This window comes from Octopus bimaculoides, chromosome 3, assembly GCF_001194135.2.
Source record: "Octopus bimaculoides isolate UCB-OBI-ISO-001 chromosome 3, ASM119413v2, whole genome shotgun sequence".
NCBI classification, from domain to species: Eukaryota; Metazoa; Mollusca; class Cephalopoda; order Octopoda; family Octopodidae; genus Octopus; species Octopus bimaculoides.
Window position 1 is genome coordinate 157,359,730 of NC_068983.1, and position 10,384 is coordinate 157,370,113.

General features: G+C 33.3%; 1 protein-coding gene across 1 annotated transcript in view; it reads left to right on the forward strand.

Moving 5' to 3' along the window:
* The window catches only part of LOC106883942 (cytoplasmic dynein 1 heavy chain 1), a 106,810-nt gene that overhangs the window by 13,665 nt on the left and 82,761 nt on the right, over positions 1–10,384 (forward strand). Inside the window, exons 6-18 of the mRNA XM_014935093.2 lie at positions 31–251; positions 368–418; positions 534–703; positions 1,578–1,731; positions 3,360–3,451; positions 3,542–3,758; positions 4,100–4,186; positions 4,479–4,634; positions 5,394–5,528; positions 6,430–6,564; positions 7,909–7,980; positions 8,643–8,726; positions 8,858–9,058. Coding sequence (XP_014790579.2) covers positions 31–251; positions 368–418; positions 534–703; positions 1,578–1,731; positions 3,360–3,451; positions 3,542–3,758; positions 4,100–4,186; positions 4,479–4,634; positions 5,394–5,528; positions 6,430–6,564; positions 7,909–7,980; positions 8,643–8,726; positions 8,858–9,058 — 1,775 coding nt within the window. The remainder of the gene's footprint in view (positions 1–30; positions 252–367; positions 419–533; positions 704–1,577; positions 1,732–3,359; positions 3,452–3,541; positions 3,759–4,099; positions 4,187–4,478; positions 4,635–5,393; positions 5,529–6,429; positions 6,565–7,908; positions 7,981–8,642; positions 8,727–8,857; positions 9,059–10,384) is intronic.

Sequence of the window (10,384 nt, forward strand, 5' to 3'; positions counted from 1 at the left end):
TATTTTAATGGTCTAAAAATTATTTACTAGGTTTGAGGTCAGCCATGGTCACAGTTAATGACTATAACCAACTCATGAAAGATTTTCCATTGAATGACTTGTTGGCGGCAACGGAGCTTGATAGAATTCGAGCTGCTTTACAAGCTATTTTCAATCATTTAAAGAAAATTCGACCAACAAAATATCCAATCCAGAGAGCATTAAGACTTGTTGAAGCAATTTCAAGAGATCTCAGTACACAGTTGTTGAAAGTAGGTGAAAGATTTTGTTTTACACAATTTTTTTTTTTTTTGTGTATTTGTGATACTCATAAAATTTCAGTAGCTTGTCTTTCTTTTCTTAATTTTTGTATAATTTGCCCTTTTAGGTTTTGGGAACTCGAAGACTCATGCATATTCCTTATGATGATTTTGAAAAGGTGAGTTTTTAAAAATTTTTTTATTTGGAGTTACATACAGTTGCTATTGTTAAATTGGAAATAATCCTTCAAACAGAGTTACTGAAGTAAAATTTTAAATATTTTTTTTGTTCAGGTTATGTCTGCTTGCTTTGAAGTATTTAGTACTTGGGATGATGAATATGATAAACTTCAAGGTCTGCTGCGAGACCAAGTGAAAAAGAAGAGAGAAGAACATCTTCGCATGGTGTGGAGAGTAAATCCTGCTCACAAACGTCTCCAAAGTCGTCTTGATCAGATGCGAAGGTTTAACTTGGTTTTAATTTTATTTTGTGAATTTGAAAAATGTTGATTTTAAGATAAAAAAAAAATAATTGCATTTCTTTAAATGCAGAAGATAATGCAGTGGACGAAATATTTAAGCTAGTTTGTTGTGGTTTTGCAGATTTAAATTTTTTGTAGAAATTGTCAAATTTTATCTACCATGGATATGATGTGCATAAAAAACAGTTTTGAGACACTTCAAACCTGCAATTGCTTATTGTTGCTTGTATTCTAGAAATCTCTGAGACTTGATCATAGTTCCTATGAGCAACTTTAAAATTGTTTTGTAATTTTACTGTAATAGTAGTTATTTTGAAATTATAATATAGTAATATCTTTATAAAAGTACTGTTTGATCCGAGATAGACTATTGAAGGACTAGTATATGAATAAGTAAGATCTAAGTATGTTCTCAATTGCAAAAATCTCAACAGAAAATTTAATTTTGTAATTAGATGTGAAACAAAATATCTTCTATTCCTCATAAATCAAGAGATAATGCTAGTTATATGATTATGAAGCAGTATGGTTCCTTTCCTTGTTAGTATTGAGCCATCTCACATTCAAACTATGCTGAATCCCACTGTTTTTCTTTAATTGCTTCTTCGATCTTGCTAAGGAAGTATATTTACACAATCATTTTAAATATTATATAACCTTTGTTTTGGTAAAGATATTGACGTTGTGAAATGAATGTCTTTATTTTAATATTGCTAAATTAAGATGAGGTACACTAGTGATAAATTTTAGAAATTGCAGTTTTAATTTGATGTGGAAAACTTTTTGATTTATCAATTTTTATTTCTATATTTTTTTCTTTAAAGTTTTTGAATCTAGCAAATTTTGATTTTTACAGATTCCGCCGCCAACATGAACAACTACGTCAAGTGATTTTGCGTGTGTTGCGGCCATCTCCCAGTAAAGCTCGTGCTGGTACACCCTCAACTGAAGAACCTGAACCCCAGATAGAACCAATGGTAGATGAAGCTGCTGATGCAAATGCTATTGAGGTAAAAAAGAAAATCAATATAATTATTTTAGAAGTAATTGTGTAATTTTAATAAGTTGTCTTAGCTTTAAAGTAAATTTTTAGATAAGTTGAATAGGGCTGCCCAGTGAGTATGTGATGGCTCCTCATTGTAGTTTATTTTACCACCATGAACTATGTATAAATTAGTTTCATTAGAAAATTAATTTAGCATACCTTTTAATCAGTGAAGGTGCATGGCTTAGTGGTTAGGGTAATCAGCTCATTATCATAAGGTTGAGTTTGATTCCTGGCAGCATGTTGTGTCCTTGAGCAAGACACTTTATTTCACATTGCTCCAGTCCACTCAGCTGGCAAAAATGAGTTGCACCTGTATTTCAAAGGGCCAACTTTGCTACACTGTTACACTGAACCTCTGAGAACTATGTAAAGGGTACATGTGTCTGGAGTGCTCAGCCATTTGCACTTTAATTTCATGAGTCGGCTGTTCTGTTGATCAGATCAGCTGGAACCATCGTTGTCATGATCAACGGAGTGTCAGTTAAACCTTTTAACTCTTTCAGTGAAACAACTCCTGAAAAAGCCAAATAGGGAGACTCTACATGATCACTTGACCAACTATAAATAACAGGAAAATGTTCTTAGATTACATCCTATTTTCTTTAAAAAAAAAAAAAAAAAATTAAAAGGAAAAGGGTGCATTTAGTAATGTCTGATAAAAGATAATGGAACATCTTTGAGATCTGCTTGATCAGAGTGGAAATTAAACAGCAATTATTAAATGCTGATTGAAGCCACTTGACTATTAATGTTTACTATACAGTTCATCATCATCATCATCATCGTTTAACGTCCGCTTTCCATGCTAGCATGGGTTGGACGATTTGACTGAGGACTGGTGAAACCGGATGGCAACACCAGGCTCCAGTCCGACTTGGCAGAGTTTCTACAGCTGGATGCCCTTCCTAACGCCAACCACTCAGAGAGTGTAGTGGGTGCTTTTACGTGTCACCCGCACGAAAACGGCCACGCTCGAAATGGTGTCTTTTATGTGCCACCCGCACAAGCCAGTCCAGGGGCACTGGCAACGATCTAGCTCGAAAATCCTACAGGAGCCAGTCAGGCGGTACTGGCAACGGCCACACTCAAAATGGTGCATCTCATGTGCCACCCGCACAAGAACCAGTCCAGGGGCACTGGCAACGATCTTACTTGGCTTGCCGGGTCTTCTCACGCACAGCCCATTTCCAAAGGTCTCGGTCCGTAGTCATCGCCTCGGTGAGGCCCAATGTACGAAGGTCTTGCCTCACCACCTCAGTTATCTTTACTATTCCTGCTTATTTGGACAAACTGAATTTATTTGTTTATATTACTGTTATATCACTGGATATTTCACTGCTTAAGTGTATTTGCTACCCAGAGTGAAATGTAGACTTTATAAAATTGCAAATCATTTGAACATGGTTATATATGTTCCCAACATAGCAATGTTCAAATAGTTGTGATTTAAGTTTGAATTTGGCTTTAATGTTGTGAAAGGCTGTAGAATTGTGTTAAGCGTGAGATCATTACATACAGACATTTAAAACAAAACTAATGATAGTTTGTCTCCTTTTTGTATTTGATTTAAATGGTTTCATGTATTTTTAGGAAGTAAACTTGGCTTATGAAAACGTGAAAGAAGTTGATGGCCTTGATGTTTCCAAAGATGGGACTGATGCTTGGGAAGCTGCAATCAAAAGGTAAAAGGTTATTCTTTTTTTTAAAAAAGATTTTATTTGATTTCTAAAATTATATTGAATACACAGTAAATATTAACTTTTCATTTGTAGATATGATGAAAGAATTGATCGGGTTGAAACCAGAATCACAGCAAAATTAAGAGATCAATTGGGAACAGCTCGTAATGCGAATGAAATGTTTCGCATATTCTCCAGATTCAATGCTCTTTTTATTCGGCCCCACATCAGAGGTGCCATCAGAGAATACCAGACACAACTCATTCAAAGAGTTAAAGATGACATTGAAGCATTGCATGAAAAATTCAAGGTAAATAAACTTTCTTACTCTTCTGTAGCGAGAAGCAGTTAAGAAAGCTTTTTATTTTCAATATTTTAAAAAACTCGTGCATCTTTTATTTGAAATGTTGGATATAACTTTTAGTTGAGAGCTACAAAGTTGGATTCTCTGTGTTGACATGCTGGCCATTTTTTCCTGTCTATAAGGTTATTTTACCTGTTCCTTTACAATGTTTCACAGTTATTCTACTGTGTTTGAGATTTCTTTCATTTCTAAAATAACTTTTAATTTCACATTTATTGGAACTGTTACTGTGAAATCTAATTCTGGCATATTTCATAAAAATTACTTTCTCGATCTTTGAAACATAGGTCCAGTATGCACAAAGCAAAGCTTGTCGTATGAGTAAAGTAAGAGATTTACCTCCTGTTTCTGGATCCATCATATGGGCTCGTCAGGTAAAAATTTGAGTTCATTAAAATTTACAGATTTTTTTTCTTGAATAATTGCAAACCTGATTTGAAATATTTAAATATACATATGATTAAATTATAAAATTAGATGCGATTTATTTAAATTTTGGTAATTCACAATCAGATTAAAGCAATTGGTTGGAATATAATAAATTTTTTAAAAGCAATATGAAATACATTAATTTATTTGAAGCCATTTCTTAGTTTTTAATTATAAGTTGATTATTTTTTAAGATAAAACAATGCAAATTTAGATTGAAATGCTTTCTGCTTGAAGATTGAACGACAGTTAAGTGCATATATGAGACGTGTTGAAGATGTTCTTGGCAAAGGATGGGAAAATCATGTTGAAGGCCAAAAGTTGAAGGGAGATGGTGATAGCTTCAGAGCCAAGTTGAATACTCAAGAACTGTTTGAAGAATGGGGAAGAAAAGTAAATATAATTTTGAAATATTTTTATTCATTGATTTGATATGATTGTGATTTGTTTGTTTATCTTTTGTTTGACTCTATAAATTACTAAATATGTTTTAACTGAGACGCAATAGGAATACAACAAATATAATTTACAGCTGAAATCTATTGTAAATTATTCAAATTCAGATACGACTTGTGACGTTTTCTTTTCTGATACACTGAAAATGTAATAATCTTAACTCCACAGTACCAATTCTATCTTGGCAAACAAAAGAATATATCGGTACACAAAATTTCTTCTATGCAATCTTATTAACTTGTCCAGACAGGATATTATGTTTTTTAAGACAATGTGTACATTGTTCCAAGCTGGATGAGGATCTTGTAGATTATGTTTTATGGATCTGCTACCTCTTTCTTTTAAATTTCAATTAAATGGTTCCAGGGTTGGGTTAACTCAATAAACAAGAACTTTAATGAACTGGCGGAATGACTCGACTCAATATAGGAAACTGGTCTGGACATTGGTTGGATTAATACAGAAATTTGAAATAAGGTTAAGACTATGGAATCCCAAGAATATTTAGTTAAGTGATTCACGTAATTAATGAAAAAGTTAATTGGACAATTTTACAGACTAAAAATCTAACTTAGCATTAAATTACTAGGAAACTAATGAAAAATATAATATTTTAAAAATGTATCAAAGCTGTTTCACAGAATTGAGTGTTGAAGCAGTTTTGTTGATCTATAATTTTTATATCTAATTTTCCAGGTTCAGCAACGACAGCTCAGTGTTTCTGGCCGTATTTTTAGCATTCAGAGTACCAAATCAAGGCAAGTGGGGAAAGGAAATGTATTGAGGCTGGTCGTCAATTTTCAGCCAGAGATCATCACTCTTTCCAAAGAGGTAAGTTATTCTTGATGGAAACATGAATAAACAATATAGTTTAATAAATGGAAGTATACTTTTCTAATGGATTTATGTCAGAGGTTTATGGAAAGTATGTCACTTTTGATTAATTGAATATTATACTTATTAAAATCTTTTGTTTCTTAAATTATTTACTTTTATTACTTCTAAAATATTACAAGTATAGCAGTTATTTAATTAGCTGACACACTTAAAACTGATTTTTTAAAAGCTATTTTGTCAGTTATTTTGCTAAAAATAAAGCTATTGACCCATTTCTTTCTGGCTTTCTATTTGGCCTTTTTCATATTTTAGATTTTAAAGTTCAATTTGTCATGATTAGCAACACTTAAGTAATTAGTGCTCTCATTCGACATGATGTTACATTGTCATCATCATCATTTTCATCACTGCTACCATTAAGATATCTGGATAGTTGTGTAATATGTTATTTTTATGCTATGTCATCATGTGTTGAGATCTAACCTTTTTGAGGAAATATTACAGGCCTTCATGTAGTTCTTGTCATACTTTTACTGCAGGTCTGAACTACTTCCAACTCGTGCATCACTTTTACTGTGTGACCACTGGTGTGAGTTTGGTGAATATATACAATGATGTGCATCTTGTATGTCCATGTAAACACAATTGTCTTAATTACACATATCACTTTCTCAAGTCATTTGTACTTAACCTGTTTAGTAAATTGTCCTTCATTCAATAGATCTCCAACAATTGCAGATCCTCATTATTAAGTAATTATATTTAAAGTCATGTAAAAAACCTCTCTCAACATAAATCAAAAGCAATAAGTGGATCTAGTTCATTGAATATTTTATGTGCTACATTTGTTCAATTATTTCTTTTTTTTTTTTTTTTTAAATCTTTTCTTCTACAGGTTCGCAATTTACGATGGCTGGGTTACAGAGTACCATTGGCTATTGTGAACAAAGCTCATCAAGCTAATCAACTTTATCCATTTGCTATTTCTTTGATTGAAAGTGTTCGTACTTACGAAAGGACTCTTGAGAAAGTAAGATCTAAAATATATTCTTAAATTAATTTATACTGGTTATATCAAAGGTTTTATGTCTGCTTTGCTAGTTGGCGAGGACTAGGTGGGTCATCATGGTCCATCACTACTCACAGAAAGCTATTTCTAAAGATAAGGTATTCATACATGTCATTTGGCTTGTTATATATAGCTGGGATGCCCTTCCTAATGCCTACCAATTATGTACTTGTGGCAACATTATTCCTCAGTGATACTATACGAAAAGGGCCTCATAACCCTCATTCCTCTGCTCCTTTAGCCACCCACTTTACAGTGTAAACAGTTGTATAGGAGAGTGGTGTTTGTATACAGTAAATGTAAATTTGGAGAGGAAACGAGTAACAGAAAGGCTAGACATGGGTATTTGAAAAGGGGTGATAGGAGTGTTTAACCGAATGTAGAGTATTCAAAAGAGGGTGTGTATATTTGCTAAGGTGACTGACGAGAGGAATTGGAGTGAAAGAAGAAAAAAGACCAGAATAAGTGGGAGGTGGGAAGTAGGCAGGGTTATGTAGAGGTGGTGTTGAGAGGAGAGTGATAGTTAATGACAGAAGTGGCCAAAGGTAAGGATGATAGATGAAGAGTATGATGGGAAGAGTCCGGGCTATTTGGGTTGAAGGAGGGGAAGTGGTTGGCAGTGGCAGAAATAGACAGAGATAGAGGAGAGGATGTGATAAAGGCATGGGTAGGGGAGGAGTAGCAATAAAGGTGGTTCAGGGAGAGTAAGTGCAGGCTGGCAGCACACCCTAATGCAATTAGTATATATAGTTAGAGATAGTGTTGATCTAACGTGTTGTCCTATATATATCTGGGTCTGCTGAAGAGCAAGTGGGCAGAGTAGTGTGGATGGTGTACTCAGCATAGGTGATGGAGGAGATAAGTTACAGATAATGAAAAGTTGGGGTGAGCAATAGGTAGTGGGGTGGGGTGGGGGAAGCAAAAATGTAAGGTCGTGTGGAAGGTGTGTGTAGGCCTGGCAGAATAAAAATACTGCGACTTCGGAACCTTACTCTTCAGTTAGAATGTGCATCACTAAGTGGACAGCTCTTCTACAGCACTACATATCAATCAATATGGTTCTTTCTCTCCTCCATAGGATGCAGCGTCTTCAAGTTAGCCTTCACTATTTTGTCCCATATCTTTTTTGGTTTCCTCCTTCTGCAGGTTCCACTAACTTCATTGTACTTGGCACTTCTTTATGTAGTTGATTATATATTAAATGTTGTTTTTTTTTGGATAAATTAAGTATTTTAGGTTTTGTTATATCTTTCAGTTAGTTACAAAAAAAAAATTTGTTTTCATCACTTGGTTATATCTTTATAGGTTGAAGAAAGATCTTCTATCATATTGTTGGTAGCTGGATTGAGAAGAGAAGTTCAAAACCTGATTTCAGAGGTAAGTGATAAATTTTAGAATAAAATTTTCATTTAATCTCATCAAATTTAACATTGGATAATGGAAGGCTTCTCTTACACTGCTACTTATTACGTAGAAGCTGTCTTAGTTCTTTTTGATAATTCAATGCATATTGCAAGTGGGATTCAGTACATGGAAACTGGTCTTGGATCCTGTATTATATGTGCATGTTGCTTATAACTTTTGCCAGTGTGTATCAGCCAAGGATATAATCCTTGTTGAGTAACTGCAAAACCACTTTGTTCCTCTAGCCATCAGAAATACAGTGAGTCAGTGATTGACTGAGCCATTTGGATGTTATAACCAACTACACTATTGTTCGCAAATATCCTAGGAGTCATTAAATGGATAGCAAAAAAATGTAGATTTTTTTTTTTTATATCCTTATTGTAGAACATGTTTAGGCGTTTTCTTCAATCTCTTGAAGAAACTGTTTGAATTAGTCCACATTAGAACACCTAGCCATTTATTTGCATCAGTTCACATTTTTCTCTAGTTGCATCTACATCTTTGACTCAGTTGATGATACTTAGGAAGGAACTATCAATTAGGTTATAAGTTTATGTAAATAATTATTTTTGTTTTTAATTCATAGTTGTGCATATATATATATATATCTAATGTTTTAACTTTTATTTTAGGGAGTTGCTTTAGTTTGGGAATCCTACAAATTGGATCCTTATGTTCAAAAGCTTGCTGAAACTGTGTTCAATTTCCAAGAAAAGGTATGTGTATGCAAGCAAGTTTATTTATATTGCTACTCCAGTTGATTCAACATTTCTTAGTCTTATCTTTACAAGTTGTATTATTTGTCTTTCAGAATTTTTGAAGTATTCTCAATGTTTCTTATTTGTAGGTTGATGACTTGCTTGCTATTGAAGAGGAGATCTCAATGGAAGTTAAGTCTCTTGAAACCTGTGCCTATCAAACCTCTACTTTTAGAGAGATTTTAAGCAGAATACAGAAAGCAGTAGATAATCTGAGTTTGCATTCCTACTCCAATTTACCTCAGTGGGTAGCAAAACTTGATCAAGAAGTATGTATTTTCTTTCATCATTTGAAATAAAACTTTGAATAAATGTTTATGCACATTTTGAAAGTTAAGGAAATTTAAATATATTTAGATGTTGCCAGTTCATGTAAAAAAAAAAAATCTCTGAACCTCCCGATTGTTACTTGCCTTTGGTTTACATCTATCTGAATTCTTGAGCCAGCATCTTCCTATTAGACTGCAGCATTGTAGTGTGTGCCAACTGGTCCCTCTGTTTGCAGCTCTGGGAACATCTCTCATACTTTTCCGTCTGTACACTAACATTCTATATGCTTTTGCATGTAACATCTATACAGGTATCACCTATATCAGCCTGAAACTTCCTCACAGTCTTTGTTTCACAATATCTTATACAGAACACATACTGTTTCCATGAACAATGATTTTTGAGAAAATTCTTTGATGGATACTTAAAAACTGTCATATTCATCAACACAGGACACATTCGCTACATTTATCAAGAAAGCAATCATGAACAGCATAGAATGATATTACAAAGGCTAGATCATATAAGATGTTGCTCTTGGAGTACAGCCAACATATATGGATGGAGCTGCTATGCACACATTCTCTCTCAATCAGGGTTCTCAATTTTTTTTTACTTTGTATTGCACTGGAAAAAAAAAAATACTATTGGTGCACTTTACATGGAAAATTACAGAAAAAAAAACTTTTAAAGTTAAAAATTTAGAAAAGGATTTAGGAAACTATTGCTTAGTTTAATTAATCATACTTATGTTTAACAAAATTATGGTAGCATGTCCTATTATTATGAATTTTCTAACACCTTAAATCATATTTTTAAAAAATTATGCTGTATCTGAATACTTGTGGAACATTGTACTATGGCAAACCATTTAAGAATCAGTGTCTTAGACTGTATCCAAAAAAAAGACAGTTTGATTAAATTGGCAAGGATTCACTTGGCAACACATTTCAAGCACTAGCTTACAGATGTGCCTTTCCTTTTGTTTGCCTCTTCTGTAAACTACTTCACTTCCACTAGGTTTAACCCTACTTGTCTTTTCTACTTTTCATTTGCATACTGTCTCCCTGCTCAGGTCCCACAATAAGCATTTGATTCTCTCTGATTTTTTTTTTTTCCTGTTCAACTTTGAATTTCTATCTTGCTTAAATTTTTTCAGCAAAGATGGATTGTAGCATTCAAGTATTAATCATCACTTTCATTTAAAAAAATCATGCAATCCACCTCCTCTACTGACTAATGAAATAAAGTCCAACTTTTTTTTTTTTTAAGCATTGAATAATTTTGGTGATATGTCTTTATTTTTTTTTTTTCTTAAAGTAAAATTTTGTTGAAAATATTCATAA